This window comes from Prionailurus viverrinus, chromosome B4, assembly GCF_022837055.1.
Source record: "Prionailurus viverrinus isolate Anna chromosome B4, UM_Priviv_1.0, whole genome shotgun sequence".
Classification (NCBI taxonomy): Eukaryota; Metazoa; Chordata; class Mammalia; order Carnivora; family Felidae; genus Prionailurus; species Prionailurus viverrinus.
In genome coordinates this window covers 36575695-36603557 of record NC_062567.1, presented here as the reverse complement: position 1 = coordinate 36603557, position 27863 = coordinate 36575695, and the positions used below count along the sequence as shown (strand labels likewise).

The 27863-nt window shown below is 38.7% G+C and overlaps 1 protein-coding gene across 6 annotated transcripts in view; it reads left to right on the top strand.

Moving 5' to 3' along the window:
• Window positions 1–27863, top strand: part of AKAP3 (A-kinase anchoring protein 3) — a 48646-nt gene that overhangs the window by 841 nt on the left and 19942 nt on the right. For 3 of the 6 annotated variants that reach the window (XM_047866088.1, XM_047866085.1, XM_047866087.1), the window contains 4 exons: window positions 1762–1880; window positions 4931–5035; window positions 7848–7943; window positions 24776–27124. In XM_047866088.1, coding sequence (XP_047722044.1) covers window positions 7848–7943; window positions 24776–27124 — 2445 coding nt within the window. In that variant the 5' untranslated portion in view covers window positions 1762–1880; window positions 4931–5035. The remainder of the gene's footprint in view (window positions 1–1761; window positions 1881–4930; window positions 5036–7847; window positions 7944–24775; window positions 27125–27863) is intronic. The other 3 variants (XM_047866090.1, XM_047866089.1, XM_047866091.1) reach the window with 2 other exon arrangements.

Below are 27863 nucleotides of genomic sequence, written 5' to 3'. Positions count from 1 at the left end.
AATTTGAGAATCTGCACTGTTTTAGAAAGAGGTATCTAGACTCCAAGGAGATTCCAGAAAGATTAAGTACTTGGCTTTTTTAACTAGTCTATTTTGGTCGTTCAAGATCTCGGAGTAGGAGACAGCAAACTGCTGTGAAACATCTGCCTTGGGCTTATCAGAAAACAAACTAGTTGGGGGATCTTTCTAGATTGGTAATTCTTTCAGTGTTTTGGGGTTTTGTTTGTTTTTTGGTGTGTGTGTGTGTGTGTGTGTGTGTGTGTGTGTGTGTGTGTTTAGGAAGAAAGCAGTGCGAGTTGCTTGGATGGACAAAAGTCCCATAATGAGCAGAGGTTATTAGGCTTGTAAAATTGGTTGTGAAATTCAATCTACCAAATTGAATTGCAAGAGGAAAGAAACTTTTGAAGAAAATCAGAGAAGTTTAAAAATGCTACACAGTCTTAAATCTCTTGGCCTCGTCCAGTTTTCACCCAGCGCTTAAAATTTTCTGATATTTGATTCTGGGGTCAATATGATTATAAAAAACTGGTTCTGAAAAGTTGACAGACTCCATTATCATCACCATCCTCCTAACACCTGTGTAACATGCCAAGTATGGTATTTTACATTTCCAAGTCAAACACTGATTGATGTTCTCAATACTAGTTTCAAGGTGGCATACTGTTCAAAAAGCACTGACTTAAAACTCGGAATGTTAGATCCCAGTTCTAGCTTTACCAGTTAATAGTTGTGACCTGGGCAAGTTTCTACACCTGTCAAACAGGGGAAGTAATACCTGCCCTATTACCTCAAAAGGTTATTGTGAGGATCAGATGACATAATGGTGCTTTCTCAACTGCAGAATACTGTATGCATGTAAATGAAGTTCTATTTAAATACCACTGAAGTATCAAAATCCTAGACTGTTAGAACTTGAAGGGATGTAAGACATGAGTAAGCCCAATTTCTTTATTTTAAAGATGAAAAAACTGAGGCAGGATAAAAAAATCATCAACAGATATATAACCTTGTTGAAGAAAGCCTGTAACAAACAAGTCAGTCACTTTTGAATTTGTTAACAGTTGTAAACTTTATCTTGTGACCTTGATCAAGATTCTTCTTGTTTCATAGAAACTACATATCAGTCTTATATGGAGTCATTAATTGAGAGTACCTAGGATAACATTTCTAAAGGGGATGTACTAAAAATAAAGTCCTCCTCAAGGAAAGAAATTGCCAATCAAATGCCTCTTGGTCTGATTTATCCCAGCTCATTCTCAGGTCAAGGCATTGTAGAGAAAGGATTAGTGCTATTGTATCTGACCATCAAAAACAAAATTATAACCCTGAAATGGTCAGTTTGGGCAAAATATCTGCAAATGTATTATTATTATTACAAAAGGTAAGATGCTTATAACAGAGTCAAGGCTGAGTCCACAAAATGAAATGATTCCATGGGCTTTGTATAAAAAAAATTAGCAGATGCTCAGTTTTTATTTCTTCTCTGTACCCATCTGAATTTGTTTGTACATAACACTGTTGTTTTAAGTGCAACCCATTGGTAAAATTCCCCGTCCTGTATTACCTTCCTAAATTAGATACTTAAAGGAGAAAAATAATTGGAAGCAAGCCAGCCCAGTCCTTCCAAACTAAGCATCAGAGCCTTGAAGTGTATCTTCACCTATCCCCCTTGTCCTTTGACAACTCAGTTTCTGGTAGCTTCACTACTGTTGCTATAGAGACAATGATATCACCAGTTGTGATTCTGATGTCACTCTTCAGTCCCAACAAGGGGGAGGTACATGGAAGGCTGGGGGAGGAAACAAGATCTTGAGCTGAGCAAGAACATCCCAGCATCTTCACTGGAGTCTTCTGTGGTTCACTATTCCAGTGCTACAGAGGTAAGAAATTCCACTGGACTGATAAAACAGCCCATTTTCTGAGCCTCTGTGGTTAAAAAGGAGAATTCAGTGACAAGCGATGGTTAACTTTTAGTATTCAACCCAGCCTCCTTCTTTGCACAGTTTTAATTTTTGCATCAGTTTTCTGGGAATAAATAAGCCTCTCACTCAGTAGCATTACAGCTAAAGCTACCATCTTTACTGCTGAAATTTTTATTTTGTTGCAGATTTGACCAGATCTCCTTGGCCATCTTTTTGGGATCATGAGGGGCTCTTACTCCCTGCTTCCCAATTTGACAATGAGACTGGAAGCTTGACTACCTGCTGACTTATTTTCATTGTGTAGCTATTCCAAAAGTTTTTTGTTTTTTTTTTTTTAACCCCAGTGCTCTAATAGCAAAATCAGACTGGTGTAGCTCTGAGTCCCGAATCTCCTCTACTTTCGTTCTCTCTATTATTTCTGAAGCCTTAGCTAGACAATATGTAGCCATGTGGAGGAAGTGTCTGTACTTTATGGTGCAATAGAGGAAGAAACTAAGGGAAAATGAAAGTGGAGGAGATTCACAGAGAAGCTTAACACTGAATGGTATCACCAAGGGAAAAAGACACACACACACACACACACACACACACACACACACACACTTCTTATCCTTAAACAAAATCAATTGTAACTGATGTCAACAATAACCAAATTTATTGAGTGTGTACAGTGCACCAGGCACTTAGAGGAAGGCAGCAAGACAGAAAAACAGAATATATATAATTGAATATATTCCTTTTTAAAACTAGTTACGAAACTTGGTTGAATGAACTTTAAAACCTAATATGATATGTATCAGCCCTGCTTCATATATGTTGTCTGTAGTTTGGGCTTTTCTGTGACTTTAAGAACCATGAGTAAACAGGAGCCTCTTGCTTATGATGGATACAGAAGAAAACAGTCTTGAGATAGAGTTATGGTCTGGAGTACAGCAACCATAACCAAACCCCTGTGTTATGCCCTCTCTGGCTGGTATTCATGATTTGCACTCCTTCTCAATTAGTATTGAGGTAGCAATCACATTGGCACTTTTAAGAAAAATCCCTTCTATTGGCTGCAGGATCCCTCTATTGGCCATAGAAAAATTTCACAGCTTGCAGGATGCTAACCTGTATTATTTAAAGTAGTATGTCCATTGTTTTTAACACTCCCTTTCTGAGCCTCAGTTTCCTAATCTGTAAAATGAGGTTGTTAGAATGGTTTCTAGGGTCCATTTGTCTATACATTGTATACAGTTATCTATCTTTCCTCATCAAATTTAATAGATAATACAAAGCATTCGTTTTGTCTTTTACATCCTACCCTAACTCCAGGGTATTGTTCACCAACTTTAAGCATAAGAAATTTATGACACCATTCATTGGCTCCATTAAATTCTAGAGTTTCCTTCCCTCTTTTCCATCTTATTATGAAAAATATATACAGATTTAGAAGTCTGAATATTACCATCAAAAGATATTTAAGTACCATATATATTATTATATACATAGTACTATATATATAGTAATACTATACATATATATACACTATACATATATATAGTACTGTGTATATAGTAATATAATGTACTTATTGTATATGTATACTATGCATATATGTATACTATGTATATATGTATGCATATACATGTATATATGTATACTATGTATATAGTAATATATTTAGTACTATATATATAGTCTAAAGGTCCATGGATGCAGATAAACACGCAAGAAGACATAGAAAACACAATAAAAAATGCTAGTACATCTAGGTGGAAGTGTTTGCTGGATACATGTGACTAAAATATGTTCTTTCTGTTTGTGAAAGAAGTTCAAGAGCACTTTTGAAGTGCTGATTTATTTGTATTATTGGGATAGGAGAGTCTGTTAATAAACCACTATATATATATATATATATATATATATATATATATACATACATATATATGTGTAAATATATATACATATATATGTGTAAATATATATATACATATATATGTGTAAATATATATATACATATATATGTGTAAATATATATATGAAGAGAGAGAGGGAGAGAGAGTTATTCTCAGATTCTCCTATTAAAGAAAGAACAGTTGACACTATCTGGAATTAGAAATGGGCACTATTCACATATTCATTCTTTCAGCAGACAATTATTAAGCACCAACTTTAATACACTAGTTATGAGGGATACCAAGATGAGTAAGAAAATGCATCTGCCCTTAGAAAGCCATCTAATAAAGGAGATGAACTATATGTGAGCAATTAAAAAACTAGATGGGATGTAAAGGTTGAAGCAAAATATGACGTAAACCTTGATGGAGGACCAATCACATTGAATTAGGTATTTAGGAAATATTTCATAGATGGGGTAAGCTTTGTTCTGAACTATCAAGCAAGGGTGGTATTTAGAGAGACATCACTAGGAGGTTGGGTGGATATTCCAGTATGAGAGTACAATGCCCTAATGTCTTAAAGTACAGTGCCCTGATGTCCTAATTTAAATGTCTTATAAGAGGTAGTGTAAGGAAGATCATTGATCTGGAAGTTATATCTAACTAACTATAAATCCCCTTTACAACATGAAGATGTATATTTCTCTTAAGTCCTCAAAAGAATATTTACAGAGTGTTTTGAGATCCATGAATTAATTCAGGGCACTTATTCTTCATTCTAGCTATTTATTTTTTGACTTACTAATCAAGCAAGTTTGAGATTAACCTAAAAACTTTTAGTTTTGTCATTGTTATTTAAGGCTATAAATCACTGATTTGGAAGTGGAGAATAATAATAGTCATTTCAGGAACTGTTGGCCAAAAGATAGAACCTTTTTTTGTCATCTGGGAACCATCAGACTGCACCCAGAATAAGATCTGGACTTGAAATTTGAATGTCATTTTGTGCTCATGACTTGTGTGCTACATGTGAAAAATAATGTGTAAGTCAAAATCATTATTTGGTAATAAGGGCAATTGGGTTCATATGTAAAATTAGTCATTTTTATCTGTGTCTTTCCATTGCAGATCCCTTATATTTCATGGCAGGAGGGGTGGGTAAATTTAGGGATAGTGAAGACAACAAATTAATCAAGAGCTTTCCTCGTATCTCAGAACCTGTCATCAGTAAGAGTAAGTGATCACATAATTTCCTTGCTTTTGCACTTAATTTTCACTCTTACTTTTTAATTGTGATATATAGCTTAAATAAGTTAGGAGATCCTGTTGAGTTTGTCATTTTCTATTAGAAGCAATTCATTAGGATGAAATATCAACTGGAGATTGAGAGGTAAGCTATTGACTCTCACTTGTTCTGTCAACAGTCCAGAGCAACCTGTTTCTAAGTCTTCTCGTTATTTGTCCAAGTAATAGTAATATCCATTCCTTTATTCGTGGTAATGACTCAAGCATAAGGATATTAGCATATAATAGCTGCTGAGAGACCATACTAGGCTTAACTTCATAGACTTTAAAAACTCCCTTGTTAGGGTTAAAAGAAAACTATTAAAATGAGATACCAAAGAACTTTAGGAAATTGTAGAAATTTTTAACGAAAAGAATAAATATTTATCTTTCTGGAGCTGGCCAGTCTTTCTCAGAGAGAATCTCTCCAGATAAACCCAGGCCCAGGGATTCTCATTCTTATGCAGATGTATATTAGAATCATCCAGTGAGCTTTTACAAAATTCAATGTCTAAGTTTCCCCACCCCAAAACCATTGAAATAAGATTTTTGGGGGTTGCCTGGGTGGCTCAGTCAGTTGAGCATCCGACTTTGGCTCAGGTCATTATCTCACGGTTTGTGGGTTCAAGCCCCTCATCAGGTTCTCTGATGTCAGTGCAGGGCCCGCTTTGGATCCTCCTCTCTCTCTGCCCCTCCCCTGCTTGTGTTCTCTCTCTCTCAAAAATAAATAAACATTTTAAAAATGTTTCTTAAAAAAGGAAATAAGATTCTCTGGAAGGTAGTATCTGAGTCAGTATCTTTAAACAGCTCTCTGGGTGATTCTAAGGTCTAATCAGGGTGGAGAACCCATTGCTTACCCAAGGAATCTATTGTATTACAGTGTCAGGAAGAGTAAGAGAAACTGTGTCCCTAACTCAGGAATCTGAATTAGTGATTGGGGTATGAAAATACGTACAAATCCTTGTGGGAACAAAAGACAAGTAGCTCTTAAAAGGTCTTCTGTTTTATTATTTATTTATTATTTATATGAGAGAGAGAGAGAGAGAGAGAGAGAGAGAGAGAGAATGAGCTGGGGAGGAGCGGGGGGAGGGGGGACAGAGGATCTGAAGCAGGCTCCAGGCTCTGAGCTATCAGCAGAGAGCCCGATGCAGAGCTCGAACTCCTCAACCACGAGATCATAACCTGAGCAGAAGTTGGATGCTTAACCAACTGAGCCACCCAGGGACCCCTATTTTCTTTTTAATAATTACCCATAATATTCTCTATGACAAGAATAATAAATCCATTTATAAGTAAGCTTAAGTCATGTGTGTAATCTGTATTTTATTTGTGTTGGTTTAATTTTGAGGGAGGATGTCAACCCCCACCACTGCCCAAAGTCCTTTAAAACAAATATTTCCAATTAACCAGCTATTCAACCCCTAATAATGCTTATTTCAAGCAAATTTTTATAAAATGTAGTTTCACTGTAAAAAAAATTAGGATGAGCTTTTGGACTTTACTGTAACAGTTTAAAACAACTTATAACAATTTTAAATACTTGCTTTGTTTTGTGCAAATCAAATATGAATCTGTATATCTGCTTAATAAAAATTTTTAGGCACATTAGAGAGGAAATATTGGCTTATTGTACCTTATTGAGAAGTATAGATGTAAGCAAAGTTTGTAGTGAAAGCAGGAACTTCAGTATGGAAGCCTGGTAATGGAAATCTGGCATGGAAAAAGAGGTCAAAGAGAAGCTTCTCATACTTGTAGATTAGCAGTGGACAAATATTATGATAATTGGCCATATTTTTGAAGACTATCAAATAAGATGCAATGGTATGGAAAGTGGACAAGACTACGGCAAGGAATATAAGAATAAGGGCTATTACACTAAATTTTGAGGTGAGCCAAAAGCAAGTATAAGCAATTCTTTCATGACAAATGGCAACAAATGAAAGAAGACAGTGGTAGCAGCTAGATGGAGGCTTGTGGTGGGAGAAAACAACTAAAATGATTATCAGCTTTCTGGTTTGGAAGACTAGCTAGATGGCAGTGCCATTATTGAGATTAGGGAGTAGAGCAAAGTATTGGGAGAGCTATAGTACAGTCAGTATCAGCAAGGGCATCCACGCAAAGGCCCATTGGATGGTGCATGTGGTATCTCTTTTCTCTTGGCCTCAAGAATATTGGCTGAACCATGGAGACTAAGAATTCCCCTAGGATCCTTGGCTACTTGGAGGAGGGATTGGTCTTAAGGAGGATCTACTAGACTTATTGTTAATGTAAGTTAAGCTAGTGCTCTAGAAATTAATGAAAATTAAGCATATATTACTTTAAAAATAAGCTGGTGGGCAAAAAAAAAAAGTTGGTGGGACAACAACAGGCAGAAAGACACAAATTAATTCTATTTTGATCACATTGAGTTTTGAGTGTCTACTGAAAATCCAGGATGTGGAAAGGTTATCAAGCAAGAACACATAGAGCAGAACACATGGCTACATAGGTTCATTTATGAACAAATCTGTATTAAGCACATCTACATATACCAAGCACCAGCTTCCGTACTAGAGACGCATATATTTAAGAAATCTTCCTGCAGATGACAGCTGAGGATGAAGAGATCCAGAGTTCGGTGGGTTGAAGTAGCTTTTGGGATAGGTCTCTCTATTGAAAGCATTGCTCCTGTTTTCCACACCTCAGCCATTTGCCTATTTCTCTTTATGTTCATGTAGCCTGTCCCTTTGATGACCCTTTCTCATTTTTTTTCTACTTCCAGATGTCGGATAGGGTTGACTGGCTACAAAGTCAAAATGGAGTATGCAAAGTTGATGTTTATACTCCTGGAGATAGCCAAGCCCAAGACTGGAAAATGGTAAGGGTCAACAACTTTTTATAGATACTAAATTAGGAATAAGTGGAGTACTATTAAGAGTAGCCTTACTCTCTCTACCACCACTACCCCACCTCTTATTTTCAACGGTGAAATTCTTGGGGAAAAATGTGAATTCCTCTAGAACAAAAAGTTACCATCCATATTGTTTTGGGGGTAAATTCTATAATATGGTAATTTCATAGAAGAAATATAGTATAATTAATGCAAAACATATATTACAGCTGTAAAATTTTGTTAGTTTTTAAACAGAAAGGGATTGGATTTCAAACAGAAATGTCTCAAAAGTTCACAAACTATTTTCCGAAATGTAGAACACCTCAAAACTCTCAAAAGCATAAATTCTCATCTAAGTAACATTATCATTCTGCCTTCATCAGCCAACAAACATTTATTAAGTACTTAGTGTCAGGCACTATAAATCAGGGTTTAGTTAGAAGATGGAAACCATATCAAGTAATTTGATATTAAAAAATTTAGTGAGGGGTTCCTGGGTGCTCAGTTGGTTGAGCATCTGACTTCGGCTCAGGTTGTGATCTTGCTGTCAGCACAGAGCCTGCTTCAGATCCTCCATTTCTCTCTCTCTCTGCCCCTCACCTCCCAAAATAAATAAACATTAATTTTTTTTAATTTAATGAAAGGTAATTAACTAAGTTAACCACTAAAAGCTGTAAAAGAAAACTGTAAGAGTTCCAGAAGTAGCACGTGTAGAGAGAAACCACTACCCCTAGGCTGCAAGAGAGTGAACAGGAAGAGACTAAGAACTCACGGAAGCTCCTTCTCCTTCAACCAAGGCAGCTTCAGATTTCTTTGGACAGAGTGTGGCTGCCACAGGAGCACTAGCCTGCTGGTGCAGAATACATTTGCCAGAAGGTGCAAGTGGTCCAGAAGTTCAGTGTCTCTCCAGTGCCCTCTACTAACAAAGCCAGTTGCCAAAGAAAAAATGGTAAAAGGGGTCCAATTCCAGTGTCACAGAGCAAGGCAAAGGATGGTAGACTTGGAGTTGAGAGACAATGTGGATAACTGGCACAGACTCTGTGCTTAGTCCTAGGGTCAGAGATATAAAAACAGGTTAGACAGAATTCTTTTTCTTAATTTAAGGGTTTCATAATCTAATGGAATCACTATGGTGATTCTCATCCTTAGTATTAATATTTATCAAACACCTATTTGCATGTAATGTTGCATGACCCATCTATTTATTCAAAATCTATTTGGTCTATCTTATATAGCCTAAGAGAGAAAACACTAACAAATATGCACAAAACATTAAGACATATAGATAATGAATATCCAATTACTATAGAGTAAGTGCCAATCAAAACTGCTTCTATTAGATCTTTTCTTTACCTTTGCTCTTTCCTGTAGAAAAACAAAAGATACATCAATTTTAATACTAAATCAAATTTTAAAAAGTCACAATTTATCATTAAGGAAGGAACACTCTGGGGTATGCAACAATAAATAAATAAAAACAGTTTCTGCCCTCATAGACCTTGCCATTAATTTGGGGAAATAAAAACTATACATGTGAAATATAAATATAATATAAAAGTTCTAAATAACCAGTAGACCCTAATTAGATATAAATAACCAGTAGACCCAAATTATCCATTTGCCAAATGGATTTTCTGGCAGTAATTGCTATAGGTTTTTAAAGAATAGATCCAAGTCGGAGGTTGTCAAGGAAAATTTCATAAAGTATGCTTAGCAGAGCTAGAGGTGAAGAAGAATAGAATGGGAGCTATATATGTTAACTTCAAACTAAAGTACTGGAGCAGAAGATGGCTGAGGAGAGAAAGTTAAAACCCTTAACCCTTTTTATGTTCTCTTTCATGGATGTGAAAATTTTCCCTGGCTTTGATTAAGAAAGACTCAGAGGGGCGCCTGGGTGGCTTAGCCGGTTAAGCGGCCGACTTCGGCTCAGGTCATAATCTCCCACTCCGTGAGTTCGAGCCCCGCATCGGGCTCTGTGCTGACAGCTCAGAGCCTGGAGCCTGTTTCAGATTCTGTGTCTCCCTCTCTCTGGCCCTCCCCCGTTCATGCTCTGTCTCTCTCTGTCTCAAAAATAAATAAACGTTAAAAAAAAAAAGAAAGAAAAAAAGAAAGACTCAGAAATGAGACACCTGGGTGTCTCAGTTGGTTAAGCATTTGACTTTGGCTTAGGTCATGATCTCACAGTTTGTGAGTTCAAGCCCTGCATTGGGCTTTGTGCTAACAGCTCAAAAGCCAGGAGCCTGTTTCGGATTCTGTGTCTCCCTCTCTTTTTGCCTTTCCCCCCTGCTCTCTCTCTCTCTCTCTTGCACGCGCTCTCTCTCTCTCAAATGTAAATAAGTCTTTAAAAAAAATTTTTTAAAAGAAAGACTCAGAAATAATTTGGCCTCTACCTTCCCACCTGTTCATGATACTACTGTATAAGAAGAGAAAGAATTAAAGGTTGCAAGAGGGCAATGGGGTTTGGAAGATATAAATGTTTGATTGTAGACTTCATTGATAGAAAAAGTCATGTGATTAGTCTTTCAGTCAGTCATTATGGCCTCATCAACCACTTTTGCAAAGTTCTGGATAGAGTGGAATAATAGATATAAGGTGCACACTTTTTAGGTTTAAAAATGTAAATAGGCAATAAAAACCTATAAACACAGCCAGCTAACAGTTCTTTATACTCTATCATAAAGTTGTATGCTATGCTATAATTTTTTCAATGTTCTGTGAAAAGAATTGAAAAAGATAAGAGAAATAAACTCTACATCTGCATTATAAGACTTCCCTGTACATGTTACAGCCCAATTATGGAACATGTCTATTTGCAGATAGTGTGCCTATCTTCAAATAAGTAGGTAATATTGAAGGATAATTTTCAAAAGGTAAAATCAGGACTCCCAACCAGATATTAAAATGAACACATGTTAAAGATTTTATTTAACTCATTAATGAGGAAATTGGTGAGGTGTTACAACCAGTTCAAAGGAGAATAAAAAAAAGATGTATTATAGATCAGACATATTGAAATGAATGGCAAAACTGGCCTCTTCCACAGTGCAGAAGGGAAATCAGCTGAACCTCCACTAGACAGAATTTGTGTCCACAGACATGTAGAATTATTCTGCATTGTCGTTCAACTACCTACAGCTCACAGTTGTAAAATAGCTCCCATAGAATCAGAATCAGATTATGTGGAGGGCTGTAAACAATGCTTAGTCTATAAACTATAGACTATAGGGAATGCATCATTTTCTACTGGAGGACAAATTTTTTTACCTTAGTTGCCTACATTTTGATAAATCTCAAAATAAGGTAACTTTTGATCACAAAACAAGGCTAATTTCACCAGATTTGGTCTGATTATTTACATAGGTATAGCAACCAGATAGGCCTTAAGTTTGCTTTACTGGAAGTTTTCATAGGGAATCTCAGGTTGGACTTTTAAAGGCCTCCATCATTTGATATCCTGAGACTAGGAAGTCGAGACTAACAAACTCTTCCTACCAGGTTTCACCTGTAGTTCCTAGAAAAACTCGTCTGTACACAGCTGGATTTCCGTGAAACCATTGTTCATAAAAATAGTTAAGTGATACTAATAAAAATGTTTAGGCCAAGTACTTTCCATTTTTTTCTATCACACACACACACACACACACACACACACACACACACACACAAAATGTGGGGAGGGGTAGGTTTATAATTGTGAACTGTTACACACAAGCTAAAGTGCAGACTAGCCGAACTCATGAACACACATAAGACAACTTTCACAGCCATTTACATCCCTCACATAACCAAATGGCAGAAGTAGACACATTAACAGACCCAAAGATATAGCCTCTCTATCATAATAAAAAATAAGAAACAAAAGCATACAAACTATTTTTAGCCATCAATGTTTCAGTATTCTATCTTAGAAATGAGCAGGGTTGGGGGGGATCGTCTGAAGATGGCGGCATAGGAGGATGCTGGGCTCACCGCGCGTCCTGCTGATCACTTAGATTCCACCTACACCTGCCTAAATAACCCAGAAAACCACCAGAGGATTAGCAGAAAGGAGTCTCCGGAGCCAAGTGCAGACGAGAGGCCCACGGAAGAGGGTAGGAAGGGTGGCGAGGCGGTGCGCACTCCACGGACTGGCGGGAGGGAGCCAGGGCGGAGGGGCAGCCTGCCGGCCAAGCAGAGCCCCCGAGTCTGGCTTGCAAAAGCGGAGGGGCCGGACAGAGTGTGTTCCAACAGCAAGCGGGACTTAGCATCTAGGAGGTCATAAGTTAACAGCTCTGCTCGGAAAGCGGGAAGGCTGAAGGAAAAAGGGAGGGAGAGTTGCTGAGCCCCAGGACAACAGAACTCAGTTTGGCAGGGAACAAAGGCGCTCACCAGCGCCATCTCACTCGCCCATCCCCAAGCCAAAATCCCAAAGGGAACCAGTTCCTGCCAGGGAACTTGCTTGCTCCCTGCAAACACCCAACGCTGGGCTTCTGTGGAGCCACCCCTCCGGCAGCGGGTCTGACTCCCTCCCGCTGCCACAGGGCCGCTCCTGAAGTGGATCACCTAGGGAGAAGCGAGCTAAGCCTGCCCCTCCTGCCCCCGTGCACCTTGCCTACCCACCCCAGCTAATACGCCAGATCCCCAGCACCACAAGCCTGGCAGTGTGCAAGTAGCCCAGACGGGCCATGCCACCCCACAGTGAATCCCACCCCTAGGAGACGGGAAGAGAAGGCACACACCAGTCTGACTGTGGCCCCAGTGGTGGGCTGGGGGCAGACATCAGGTCTGACTGCGGCCCTGCCCACCAACTCCAGTTATACACCACAGCACAGGGGAAGTGCCCTGCAGGTTCGCACCACTCCAGGGACTATCCAAAATGACCAAACGGAAGAATTCCCCGCAAAAGAATCTCCAGGAAATAACAGCTAATGAACTGATCAAAAAGGATTAAACAATATAACAGAAAGTGAATTTAGAATAATAGTCATAAAATTAATCACTGGGCTTGAAAACAGTATAGAGGACAGCAGAGAATCTCTTGCTACAGAGATCAAGGGACTAAGGAACAGTCAGGAGGAGCTGAAAAACGCTTTAAACGACATGCAAAATAAAATGGAAACGACCACGGCTCGGATTGAAGAGGCAGAGGAGAGAATAGGTGAACTAGAAGATAAAATTATGGAAAAAGAGGAAGCTGAGAAAAAGAGAGATAAAAAAATCCAGGAGTATGAGGGGAAAATTAGAGAACTAAGTGATACACTAAAAAGAAATAATATACGCATAATTGGTATCCCAGAGGAGGAAGAGAGAGGGAAAGGTGCTGAAGGTATACTTGAAGAAATAATAGCTGAGAACTTCCCTGAACTGGGGAAGGAAAAAGGCATTGAAATCCAAGAGGCACAGAGAACTCCCTTCAGATGTAACTTGAATCGATCTTCTGCATGACATATCATAGTGAAACTGGCAAAATACAAGGATAAAGAGAAAATTCTGAAAGCAGCAAGGGATAAACGTGCCCTAACATATAAAGGGAGACCTATAAGACTCGTGACTGATCTCTCTTTTGAAACTTGGCAGGCCAGAAAGAATTGGCAGGAGATCTTCAATGGGGTAAACAGGAAAAATATGCAGCCGAGAATCCTTTATCCAGCAAGTCTGTCATTTAGAATAGAAGGAGAGAGAAAGGTCTTCCCAAACAAACAAAAACTGAAGGAATTCGTCACCACTAAACCAGCCCTACAAGAGATCCTAAGGGGATTCCTGTGAGACAAAGTATCAGAGACATCGCTACAAGCATAAAACATACAGACATCACAATGACTCTAAACCCTTATCTTTCTATAATAACACTGAATGTAAATGGACTAAATGCACCAACCAAAAGACATAGGGTATCAGAATGGATAAAAAAACAAGACCCATCTATTTGCTGTCTACAAGAGACTCATTTTAGACCTGAGGACACCTTTAGATTGAGAGTGAGGGGATGGAGAACTATTTATCATGCGACTGGAAGCCAAAAGAAAGCTGGAGTAGCCATACTTATATCAGACAAACTAGACTTTAAATTAAAGGCTGTAACAAGAGATGAAGAAGGGCATTATATAATAGTTACAGGGTCTATCCATCAGGAAGAGCTAACAGTTATAAATGTCTATGTGCTGAATACAGGAGCCCCCAAATATATAAAACAATTACTCATAAACATAACCTTATTGATAAGAATGTGGTAATTGCAGGGGACTTTAACACTCCACTTACAGAAATGGATAGATCATCTAGACACACGGTCAATAAAGAAACAAGGGCCCTGAATGATACATTGGATCAGATGCACTTGACAGATATATTTAGAACTCTGCATCCCAAAGCAACAGAATATACTTTCTTCTCGAGTGCACATGGAACATTCTCCAAGATAGATCATATACTGGGTCACAAAACAGCCCTTCATAAGTATACAAGAATTGAAATTTTACCATGCATACTTTCAGATCACAATGCTATATGAAGCTTGAAATCAACCACAGGAAAAAGTCTGGAAAACCTCCAAAAGCATGGAGGTTAAAGAACACCCTACTAAAGAATGAGTGGGTCAACCAGGCAATTAGAGAAGAAATCAAAAAATATATGGAAACAAACAAAAATGAAAATATAACAGTCCAAACGCTTTGGGATGCAGCGAAGGCAATTTTGAGAGGAAAATACATTGCAGTCCAGGCCTATCTCAAGAAACAAGAAAAATCCCAAATACAAAGTCTAACAGCACACCTAAAGGAAATAGAAGCAGAACAGCAAAGGCAGCCTAAACCCAGCAGAAGAAGAGAAATAATAAAGATCAGAGCAGAAATAAACAATATAGAATCTAAAAAAACTGTAGAGCAGATCAACGAAACCAAGAGTTGGTTTTTTGAAAAAAATAAACAAATTGACAAACCTCTAGCCAGACTTCTCAAAAAGAAAAGGGAGATGACCCAAATAGATAAAATCATGAATGAAAATGGAATTATTACAACCAATCCCTCAGAGATACAAACAATTATCAGGGAATACTATGAAAAATTATATGCCAACAAATTGGACAACCTGGAAGAAATGGACAAATTCCTAAACACCCACACTCTTCCAAAACTCAATCAGGAGGAAATAGAAAGCTTGAACAGACCCATAACCAGCGAAGAAATGGAATCGGTTATCAAAAATCTCCCAACAAATAAGAGTCCAGGACCAGATGGCTTCCCAGGGGAGTTCTACCAGACGTTTAAAGCAGAGATAATACCTATCCTTCTCAAGCTATTCCAAGAAATAGAAAGGGAAGGAAAACTTCCAGACTCATTCTATGAAGCCAGTATTACTTTGATTCCTAAACCAGACAGAGACCCAGTAAAAAAAGAGAACTACAGGCCAATATCCCTGATGAATATGGATGCAAAAATTCTCAATAAGATACTAGCAAATCGAATTCAACAGCATATAAAAAGAATTATTCACCATGATCAAGTGGGATTCATTCCTGGGATGCAGGGCTGGTTCAACATTCACAAGTCAATCAACGTGATACATCACATTAATAAAAGAAAAGATAAGAATCATATGATCCTGTCAATCGATGCAGAAAAGGCCTTTGACAAAATTCAGCACCCTTTCTTAATAAAAACCCTTGAGAAAGTCGGGATAGAAGGAACATACTTAAACATCATAAAAGCCATTTATGAAAATCCCACAGCTAACATCATCCTTAATGGGGAAAAACTGAGAGCTTTTTCCCTGAGATCAGGAACACGACAGGGATGCCCACTCTCACCGCTGTTGTTTAACATAGTGTTGGAAGTTCTAGCATCAGCAATCAGACAACAAAAGGAAATCAAAGGCATCAAAATTGGCAAAGATGAAGTCAAGCTTTCACTTTTTGCAGATGACATGATATTATACATGGAAAATCCGATAGACTCCACCAAAAGTCTGCTAGAACTGATACATGAATTCAGCAAAGTTGCAGGGTACAAAATCAATGTACAGAAATCAGTTGCATTCTTATACACTAACAATGAAGCAACAGAAAGACAAATAAAGAAACTGATCCCATTCACAATTGCACCAAGAAGCATAAAATACCTAGGAATAAATCTAACCAAAGATGTAAAAGATGTGTATGCTGAAAACTATAGAAAGCTTATGAAGGTAATTGAAGAAGATATAAAGAAATGGAAAGACATTCCCTGCTCATGGATGGGAAGAATAAATATTGTCAAAATGTCAATACTACCCAAAGCTATCTACACATTCAATGCAATCCCAATCAAAATTGCACCAGCATTCTTCTCGAAACTAGAACAAGCAATCCTAAACTTCACATGGAACCACAAAAGGCCCCGAATAGCCAAAGTAATTTTGAAGAAGAAGACCAAAGTAGGAGGCATCACAATCCCAGACTTTAGCCTCTACTACAAAGCTGTAATCATCAAGACAGCATGGTATTGGCACAAAAACAGATACATAGACCAATGGAATAGAATAGAAACCCCAGAACTAGACCCACAAATGTATGGCCAATTAATCTTTGACAAAGCAGGAAAGAACATCCAATGGAAAAAAGTCTCTTTAACAAATGGTGCTGGGAGAACTGGACAGCAACATGCAGAAGGTTGAAACTAGACCACTTTCTTACACCATTCACAAAAATAAACTCAAAATGGATAAAGGACCTAAATGTGAGACAGGAAACCATCAAAACCCTAGAGGAGAAAGCAGGAAAAGACCTCTCTGACCTCAGCCGTAGCAGTCTCTTACTCGACACATCCCCAAAGGCAAGGGAATTAAAAGCAAAAATGAATTACTGGGACCTTATGAAGATAAAAAGCTTCTGCACAGCCAAGGAAACAACCAATAAAACTAAAAGGCAACCAACGGAATGGGAAAAGATATTTGCAAATGACATATCGGACAAAGGGCTAGTATCCAAAATCTATAAAGAGCTCACCAAACTCCACACCCGAAAAACAAATAACCCAGTGAACAAATGGGCAGCAAACATGAATAAACACTTCTCTAGAGAAGACATCCGGATGGCCAACAGGCTCATGAAAAGATGCTCAACGTCGCTCCTTATCAGGGAAATACAAATCAACACCACACTCAGATATCACCTCACGCCAGTCAGAGTGGCCAAAATGAACAAATCAGGAGACTATAGATGCTGGCGAGGATGTGGAGAAACGGGAACCCTCTTGTACTGTTGGTGGGAATGCAAATTGGTGCAGCCACTCTGGAAAACAGTGTGGAGGTTCCCCAAAAATTAAAAATAGACCTACCCTATGACCCAGCAATAGCACTGCTAGGAATTTAACCAAGGGACAGAGGAGTACTGATGCATAGGGGCACTTGTACCCCAATGTTTATAGCAGCACTCTCAACAATAGCCAAATGATGGAAAGAGCCTAAATGTCAATCAACTGATGAATGGATAAAGAAATTGTGGTTTATATACACAATGGAGTACTACAGAGCAATGAGAAAGAACGAAATATGGCCCTTTGTAGCAATGTGGATGGAACTGGAGAGTGTGATGCTAAGTGAAATAAGCCATACAGAGAAAGACAGATACCATATGTGTTCACTCTTATGTGGATCCTGAGAAACTTAACAGAAACCCATGGGGGAGGGGAAGGAAAAAAAAAAAAGAGGTTAGAGTGGGAGAGAGCCAAAGCATAAGAGACTGTTAAAAACTGAGAACAAACTGAGGGTTGATGGGGGGTGGGAGGGAGGGGAGGGTGGGTGATGGGTATTGAGGAGGGCACCTTTTGGGATGAGCACTGGGTGTTGTATGGAAACCAATTTGACAATAAATTTCATATATTGAAAAATAAAAAAAAAAAGAAATGAGCAAGGTATCCAATTAATATCCATGAATTAACTCAATTTAATACCAATGTTTTAAGTTACATTAAAGATGCTGGAAATTTACAATCAAGCCAACAATACCATAAAATATAATAACTGTTGTAATAAAGTTTGTCAGAATAATCATTCAATTTGATTAAACACAAATTTATATTTTTCATAGTCTTAAACATTAAGTAGAAGTAATATAGCTTATTGGATTTTTATAACCTGTATAAGTTTATGAATAACATATCAAAGTAAAATAAAAATGCATACTTCCATTATACTTAATACTGAGGAGTCATAAAAGACATAGCTGTTTTTATGAATTCAAAATTATTTAATCAATTTGTTTGTCAAAGATTATCCTAACTTATGTGAACTTAAGCTCCTAAAATCTTAACCTGATTAAGATTCCTTTATAAGAATACTTTTTCCAATCAGAATAGAGATCCTTTAAGACTTTATAATCTAATATAGCATCATGTGGAGTATGAAGATACTACTGCTTACACTTAATGCTCTTTTGAATGACAAATACTGATAGCTTATAGCCTCAATTCTAAACTTGCAACCATTAGATTCAAATGCCCAGTTTTCAACAAAAATCACAAGGCATACAAAGAAACAGAGTAGTGTGGCTCACTCAAAGGAAAAAAAGTAGGTCAACAGAAACTGTGTCTGAAAAAGAACCGATGGCAGGTCCACTGGACAAAGACTATAAAACAGCTGTCTAAAAGATGCCCAAAGAACTAAAAGAAACATGTGGAGAAAACTGAGAAAACAATGTGTGAACAAAATGCAAATATCAAAAAGAGATAGAAAACCTAGAGATAACCTAAAAGAAATTCTGGAGATGAGAAGTATAATAACTGAATTGAAAATTTCACAAAAGGGATTCAAAGGTAGGTTTGAGCAGGCAGAAGAAGGAATCAGAAAACTTGAGAACAGGATAATGGGAATTATCAACTCTAAGGAACAGAAAGAAAAAAGATTGAAGAAAAGTGAACAGAGCCAAAGGAACCTGTAGGACACCATCAAACAAACAGCACATTGTGGGAGTCCCAGTAGGAGAAGAGAAAGAGAAAGGGCAGAGAGGATATTTGAGAAAATAATGGCTTAAAGCTTTGCAAATATGAAGAAAGGGATGAATATAAACATCCAAAAAGTTCAATAAACTCCAAGAAAAATGAACTCAAAGCGACCCATGCTGAGACACATTACAATCAAACTTTCAAAAGACAAAGACAAAAGGAATATCGGTAGAAGTGATGTTTGACATTTCCAGGCCTGGACTACAAAAGTCTCCCATTCAGTTCTCTGTGATCTTGATATTTCCCCATAAACCTGAAGAATAGATTTTGAGGAGAGTGAAACTATGCAAAAGCAGAGCCTAGGTCCCTAAGTCACTGCAAAGAAAGCTTCTCATTGAATGTCCTCTGTAAGCAAAGTGATTGAGAAATAAACCTCTACTTTCTTCTACCACTGACACTTCAGGGGCTATTTGATTTAAACCTAGCATTATCCCAAATACTATACTTTGCATATGTCATTTTGTTGCCACGCCCACCCTGTTATATCTGACTACCAAAATGTTTAAAAGTCCATCTCAAATGCCACTACTTTTTCTAGTCACCCACCCCAAATGATCTGCCCCTTGTGTAACATTAAGCGTCTCTCTTTGTATTCTTTTATAACACTGATCACATAGTATTTAGTAATATTTGTGTTCATATTTTGTCTCTACGGTGGACTTTATGCTTCCAGAAGGCAAGATCATATTTATTTCATCTTTACATGTCCCACAGTTTCTAGTAGAGTGTGTTGTACACAAACACTGTATACATATTGAATTATGCAGATAGTTTGTATTACACATCATCTCCCCTAAATTCCTAAATCACCTCTGCAGTAGAGGGCCATCAAGTTGGTCCTACTGCTGGATAGTTTGTGTATTGGAACCTGATTTTTCCATTTCTTGAATGCTATCTCTCTCTGACTCCACCACCTTTTCTCTGTCCCTTTCTTGGACATGCCTATAGGCAGCACTCTTTCTTAAAACTTCTTCTTAAAGCTAAATTATGTCCATATAGAATTTCCCACTTTTTACTGATCTTTGGTTCAGAAAAACAATTTTTGTAAGTTTATTTGAGAGAGAGCACGAGTGGGTGAGGGGCAGAGAGAGAGAGAATCCCAAGCAGGCTCTGCACTGTCGGCACAGAGCCTGACGTGGGGCTTGAACTAACAAACTATAAGATCATGACCTGAGCTGAAATCAAGAGTCAGACACTTAACCAGCGGAGTGACCCAGGCACCCCAGAAAAAAAATGTTAAAAAAATTCATCACAGAAGCTCAGCAAGTAGCTGAACTCCTACCTGGTCTGATAGGAATGAATCACAGTACACATCCCTAGCCATACTGTCTTCCAGTACTTCTCTTTTCATCCAGGGCAGTACTTCCCATATATACAGGAAGTCAAGTTTTGGGGTTTTTTTCAATTTTTTTTTAACGTTTATTATTGAGAGACAGAAACAGAGCATGAGCAGGGGAGGGGCAGAGAGAGGAGGAGGCACAGAATCTGAAGCAGGCTCTAGGCTCTGAGCTGTCAGCACAGAGCTGGACATGGGGCTCTAATTCACAAACCGTGAGATCATGACCTGAACCGAAGTCAGACGCCTAACCGAGTGAGCCACCCAGGCACCCCAGGAAGTCAAGTTTTATTCCCTAGTACTCCCATAGATGGCTAGCTATGTTTCACTGTATCATCAAGCTTATTGACTTCTCTTAATCTTCTCTTATCTCTTCTGAAATCTAATCTCAACATGAAATGTTGGAGTAGTATTAATCATATCCACCACCATAAGATTACACAGTTTTGTGCATATTATGTCATTTAATACTAATTGTAACCACATGAGGAAATTATTAAAATTAATAATTTTCATATGATCCAGCAATTCCTTTGTATATCTGAAGGAAACAAAATCACTATTTTTAAGAGATAGCTGCACCCCTGTGTTTATTGCAGCATTATTTACAATAACCAATACATGAAAGCAACCTAAGTGTCCATCCATGGATGACTCAATAAAGAAAATACACAACAGAATATTATCCAGCCATAAAAAGAAGGGAGTCTTGCCATTTGCAATAACATGGATGGACCTAGAGGGTATTAAGCTAAGTGAAATAAGTCATACAGAGAAAGACAAATACCATATGATCTCACTTATATGTAGAATCTTAAAAAAAAAAAAAGGGACTCATAGATGCAGAGAACAGGTGGGTGGCTGCCAGAGGTGGGTGGTGTGAGAGTGAGCAAAATGGGTGAAGAGGGTCAAAAGGTATAAACTTCCAACTATAAAATAAATAAACCCTGGGGATTTAATGTATAGCATGGTGACCATAGTTAATAATACTATGTTGTATATCTGAAAGTTGCAAAGAGAGTAGATCTTGAAAGTTGTCGTCACAAGAAAAATATTTTGAACTATGCATGGTGATGGATGTTAACTAGACTTATGGTGGTGATCATTTTGCAATAATGCAAATATTGGATCATTATAATTTGAATCTGAAACTAATATAATGTTATATGTCAATTAAATCTCAATAAAAAATAACGAACTTTCGGCCATGCATCAAAAGTAAACACAGAAACACAAAAATCACATGTGCATAAATCAAAGAGCTCTTCTCCTAAGTGGGCACAAAATTCTTAATTACTTTGAGCTTGAGAGGAGCAAAAAAATACGTTGTCTCTTGCCCAATAGAAAATAAATCTCTATAACAATTATTCCATTAAAGAATCACAAAATGGTTAAGCAATAAAACCACGTTCTTGATCATTGCTGCCACCAATGGTTATTGGCCATAAAAGAACCAAAATGAAAACCAAAAGCAAAATCAGTACATAGGAAAATTAAAACTAGAAAAAAGAAAATGTCTGCAAAGTTCTATTGCCACCTTGAATTCATCTCTGGGGTCAAAGAAAAAATGTACCTGGTACACTTCCCTCAATATTCTCTCAAGATGAATCTTTTGGACATCTTGGCAAAGACTTCCAAAACTATTAAAATATCATTTTCAGGGGCGCCTGGGTGGCGCAGTCGGTTAAGCGTCCGACTTCAGCCAGGTCACGATCTCGCGGTCCGTGAGTTCGAGCCCCGCGTCAGGCTCTGGGCTGATGGCTCAGAGCCTGGAGCCTGTTTCAGATTCTGTGTCTCCCTCTCTCTCTGCCCCTCCCCCGTTCATACTCTGTCTCTCTCTGTCCCAAAAATAAATAAACGTTGAAAAAAAAATAAAAAATAAAAAATAAAATATCATTTTCAGAGAAGGGTGAATTAATAAGCTTCATATAGGGCACCTGGGTGGCGCAGTCGGTTAAGTGTCCGACTTCAGCCAGGTCATGATCTCGCGGTCCGTGAGTTCGAGCCCCGCGTCAGGCTCTGGGCTGATGGCTCGGAGCCTGGAGCCTGTTTCTGATTCTGTGTCTCCCTCTCTCTCTGCCCCTCCCCGTTCATGCTCTGTCTCTCTCTGTCCCAAAAATAAATAAAAAACGTTGGAAAAAAAAATAAGCTTCATATATGTATAGAAATAAACTCACATTAAAGGTTTTCTTTAATCATTAACAAGGAACTGGTGAGGTTCAAAGGAAAATCAAAGAACCACATATATGGATCAGGGATATTGAAGTGAAGGTGCAAATGTAGGTAAAACTGACCTTTTCCACAGTGGGGGAGGAAGTCAGTGGAACCTTCTCTGAGAATTTACATGTGTAAATAAGGATTCTATTGAATTGCTATCACTTATCTACAGAATTGTAAAATAGAGGATCAGAAGATGTGGAAGACTATGCTATAAGATTATGCATAGTTTTCCACTGAAGTACAAAATTTCCCTGAAACAGCTATTATTCAAATTAGGAGAACCATCTAGGAGGACTTTACAACAACTGCCATGGCCCATGGATCCCTTAAACCAGCCCCGTAGCAGACTGATACAACTGCTTTTCTCTTCTTTCCAAGTCATTAAAACACAGCCGTGTACTGTAGGTGTGGAGAGCCAATTCTGGAGTCAGAACTGTATTTGGATACTAAACTCCATCATATGGTAGCTCTGAGATACTAGCGAATTTATGTATCTTCTCTAAGCTACAATTTTGTCACCTATGAAACTAGAATAGTAATACATCCAGTGTAGAGCATATATGTAGATTAAGTGAAATAATGTGTGTAAAGCACCTAGTCCAGTGCCCGGAAAACACAAGTATTTAAGAAATAGTATCTAGTAACTATATGACACTTGGTAATTAAAATGACAAATCATTATTTTTTTGATGGTTATAAATTATCTCATTTAATCCTCATAATAATACTATGAAGAGTTTGCTGTTATTCCCATTTGACAGATAAGAAACTGGAAACTCAGATAATAAAGTATCCAACTTAAGAAACTTTAATAGAGTTAGTTAAAAACACAACAAAACAAATAACACAAAGGTATGTCAAAAAAGGAAAATGTTTAGATCACTCATATTTCTACCTTTCTGTGGTTACTACTGTGAACCAAATCATTCTTTAAAGATGGGTGATACTTGGGGCGCCTGGGTGGCGCAGTCGGTTAAGTGTCCGACTTCAGCCAGGTCACGATCTCACGGTCCGTGAGTTCGAGCCCCGCGTCAGGCTCTGGGCTGATGGCTCAGAGCCTGGAGCCTGTTTCCGATTCTGTGTCTCCCTCTCTCTCTGCCCCTCCCCCGTTCATGCTCTGTCTCTCTCTGTCCCAAAAATAAATAAACGTTGAAAAAAAAATTAAAAAAAAAAAAAGATGGGTGATACTTGTAGTCATTCCTAGACAGACATTACTCCATTACACTGCTCCTTTACATTTGATAGTAAATAGGACACTTTCACATATTATTTTAGCCTGTGTCCAAGTGAAAATTATAGATTACAATGTGTAAACATATACTATATGTACATGTGCTTATCACAGCTAGTGTGCATTAAAGAATCTGTATTCATTCAAAACCGATAAATTATCCACAGATATTAATTCCTCTATTATAAATTAGACGGTTTACTTAAGTGATATCAAATAGTTCACTGGAAGCCATTTAACATATCAAAATTGTGCTTGTGTACCTGGCAGAGTGATCAATTATGTACAATTGTCCTTGAATTCTCTAATTTTCTGAAGACTATAGTTGTGGTAAGAGACCTAAATAAAAACAGATAAACCATAGGAAATAGCAAGTAATATAAATATAATAAAAACTGGATTCAGTTCCAATGCTAACTCTGTTGTGTAGCTGTTGACTTTTCAGATCTTAAGGATGTATGTTGTTAAAAGCAATATCATGTAGGGGCGCCTGGGTGGCGCAGTCGGTTAAGCATCCGACTTCAGCCAGGTCACGATCTTGCGGTCCGTGAGTTCGAGCCCCGTGTCAGGCTCTGGGCTGATGGCTCAGAGCCTGGAGCCTGTTTCCGCTTCTGTGTCTCCCTCTCTCTCTGCCCCTCCCCCGTTCATGCTCTGTCTCTCTCTGTCCCAAAAATAAATAAACGTTGGGAAAAAAAATTAAAAAAAAAAAAGCAATATCATGTAGTGGCTGACAGTAGGGACTCAAGAGTCGGACTGCCTAGGTTGGAATTCCTGCTCCATCAGTGATTAGCTGTATAACCTCAGATAAGTAACTAACTGAATCTCTCAGTTCTTCAATTCCCTCCTCTGTAAAATGCAGATAAGAGACCTAACATTTAAGTTCACTGCAAAATAATGTTAAATGAGATAATAGTATTAAAATACTTATAACAGTGCCTGATACATACTAAGTACTCCATAAATGTTGGTTAATTTTATTGTGATGATGCAGCAGTTAAGGCTTGAGAGAGGTGACCATTTTTGTAACTAATCTTTGAGGTTGTTCTGAATGTCCCATATCTTTACTCTGTTATAGTCGGATGAATCCTTGTCTGTTTTTAAGGAAGCCTCAACTGATCCTATCAGAGTGCTCAGCTGGCTCCGCAGAGATCTGGAAAAAAGTACAGCAGGGTTCCAAGATGTTAGGTTCAAGCCTGGAGAATCCTCACTTGGCGGGGAAATGAGCAACCCAGGAGGAGACCCCCGCAGTGGTTTTTCTGTGGACTATTACAATACCACAACCAAGGGCAGTCCAGGAAGATTGCATTTTGAGATGATGCACAGAGAAAACCCTGTCCAGGGCCCCAGTGTCCCACTTGGTAATGGGAGTTCAGTAGATGAAGTTTCCTTCTATGCTAATCGCCTCACAAATCTAGTCATAGCCATGGCCCGCAAGGAGATCAATGAGAGGATAGATGGCTCTGAAAACAAATGTGTCCACCAGTCATTGTACATAGGAGATGAGCCCATACCCAACAAAAGCTTGAGTAAGGTGGCATCAGATCTGGTGAACAAGACAGTCTCTGCATGTTCCAAGAATGCTACCTCAGATAAGACTCCTGGCTCTGGTGACAGAGCCTCAGGATTATTACGGAGTCCCCCACATTTGAAATATAAGACCACTCTGAAGATGAAGGAGAGCACCAAAGAAAGCAAGGGTCCAGATGACAAGCCTGCTTCTAAGAAGTCTTTCTTCTATAAGGAGGTGTTTGAATCTCGTAACGCAGGTGATGCCAAAGAGGGTGGAAGGTTATCTGGGGAGAGAAAGATGTTCAGAGGGCAAGAAAGGCCTGATGACTTTACAGCTTCTGTTAGTCAAGGGATAATGACCTATGCTAACAGTGTGGTATCTGATATGATGGTTTCCGTCATGAAGACACTGAAGATCCAAGTGAAGGACACAACTATTGCCACCATCCTGCTAAAGAAGGTACTGCTCAAGCATGCAAAAGAGGTCGTCTCAGATCTCATTGACTCCTTCATGAAGAACCTCCACAGTGTCACAGGGACCCTCATGACTGATTCAGATTTTGTCTCAGCTGTGAAAAGAAGTTTATTCTCTCACGGAAGCCAGAAGGCCACAGATATCATGGATGCCATGCTGGGTAAGCTATACACCGTGATGTTTGCAAAGAAACCTCCAGAAATTATCAGGAAAACCAAAGACAAGTCTGAGAGTTACTCCCTTGTCTCCATGAAAGGAATGGGTGACCCTAAAAAACAAAATGTAAACTTTGCATCAATGAAATCTGAAGGTAAATTGAGGGAAAAAATGTATTCTCCCGCATCCAAACCAGAAAAGAAGACTTGTGCCGAAACTCTGGGTGAACACATTATCAAAGAGGGATTGAGCTTTTGGCATAAAAATCAGCAAAAAGAAGGAAAATCTCTGGGTTTCCAACAGGCAACATTTGCAGCTCCCAACAAACAGTATAAGCCTGTACCAGACATTCCCCTGGGATATCCTCTGGATACTTGCAACCTCAGCCCCCCTATGCAATGCCGAGAGAAACCTGAGAATTTTATGTGTGATTCAGACTCCTTGGCCAAGGACCTGATCGTATCAGCCTTACTTCTGATTCAGTACCACCTGGCACAGGGAGGAAGCATGGATGCACAGAGCTTCCTTGAAGCTGCTGGCAGGACCAACCTGCCTGCCAACAAGTCCCCTGAGGTTCCTGATGAGTCCAGCCTTAAGTCTCCTCATATGGGAGGTGACCAAGATGAAGCAGAAAAGAAGGATCTAAAGAGTGTTTTCTTTAACTTTATCCGGAATTTACTTGGTGAGACCATTTTCAAGAGTGACCGTAGCTCTGAACCCAAGGTACCAGAACAGCCAGTTAAGGAAGACTATAACTACCAGTGTGAAAGACCTGTAACCCCTTCTTCCATCAAATTAAGTGAAGGTGATGAGGCTGGTGGTACCTTTGCTGGGCTGACCAAGATGGTTGTTAACCAGCTAGATGGCCACATGAATGGGCAGATGGTAGAATATCTGATGGATTCAGTGATGAAGTTATGTCTCATTATTGCCAAGTCCTGTGACTCTCCCTTGGCAGAGCTGGGAGATGATAAGTCTGGGGATGCAAGCAGGCCAACTTCAGCCTTCCCAGATAATTTATATGAGTGTTTACCAGTCAAGGGCACAGGGACAGCAGAGGCTGTCCTGCAGAATGCCTATCAAGCTATCCATAATGAATTAAGAGGTATATCAGGACAGCCCCCTGAAGGGTATGCAGCACCCAAAGTGATTGTCAGCAATCATAACCTAACTGACACAGTTCAGAACAAGCAACTCCAAGCCGTACTTCAGTGGGTAGCCGCCTCTGAACTCAATGTCCCTATTTTGTACTTTGCTGGTGATGATGAAGGAATCCAGGAGAAGGTAAGGAAGTAGAGTCAGAGGAATTTGGAGAGATCTATTAAGGGTTAACTAGGGTTTTAAGTTCTGTTTTCTTTCTGAATGGGAAGATAGCCACAAGAAGGGTAGAATGGGGACAGCAAGAATTTGAAGATGCCTCTTGGAAGAAATAATGCATAAAGTAAAATTAGATTTTGCCCAATAGGAAGCATATCAAATGGGGAAAGAGGGATAGATCTTATATAATCACATATATAAGTGGGATAAGTTTTATATTCATCACATATTATGTATGTGTGTATGTGTGTGTGTGTGTGTGTGTGTATATATATATATACTTTTCCTGCATGTATTGTTGGGAATGCACAGATAAAAAAACCTCTAAGAGGTTTAGCAAGAGTCAGATAAAGGTCTGGGCCTCAGGCTGACGTTTGGATAAGACAGCATATTTTCCAAAGTATGAGAAGGAGCTGCTTGGAGGCATCCCGGGGATGTGTTGAGGGAGTTGGGAGTGGGGTAAAGAATCCAGGCTCATACCCTTTCAAACCTGTGATTATTCTCTCAGCTGATTGTCTAGGAAGTATTGGGGATTTGAAGGGATTCAATAAATAACATCCCTCTTCCCCATACTCTAAGTTCAATTGAGAAGTAAGAGTAAAGAATAAGGCAGATGGGAAACCCAAGTTTTCACTGTTATTACTGGTAAAGGTAAGAGTGCCTTGTGCCTTCGAACTCCTTGCTTCTCCACGTATAGGCTTTGGAA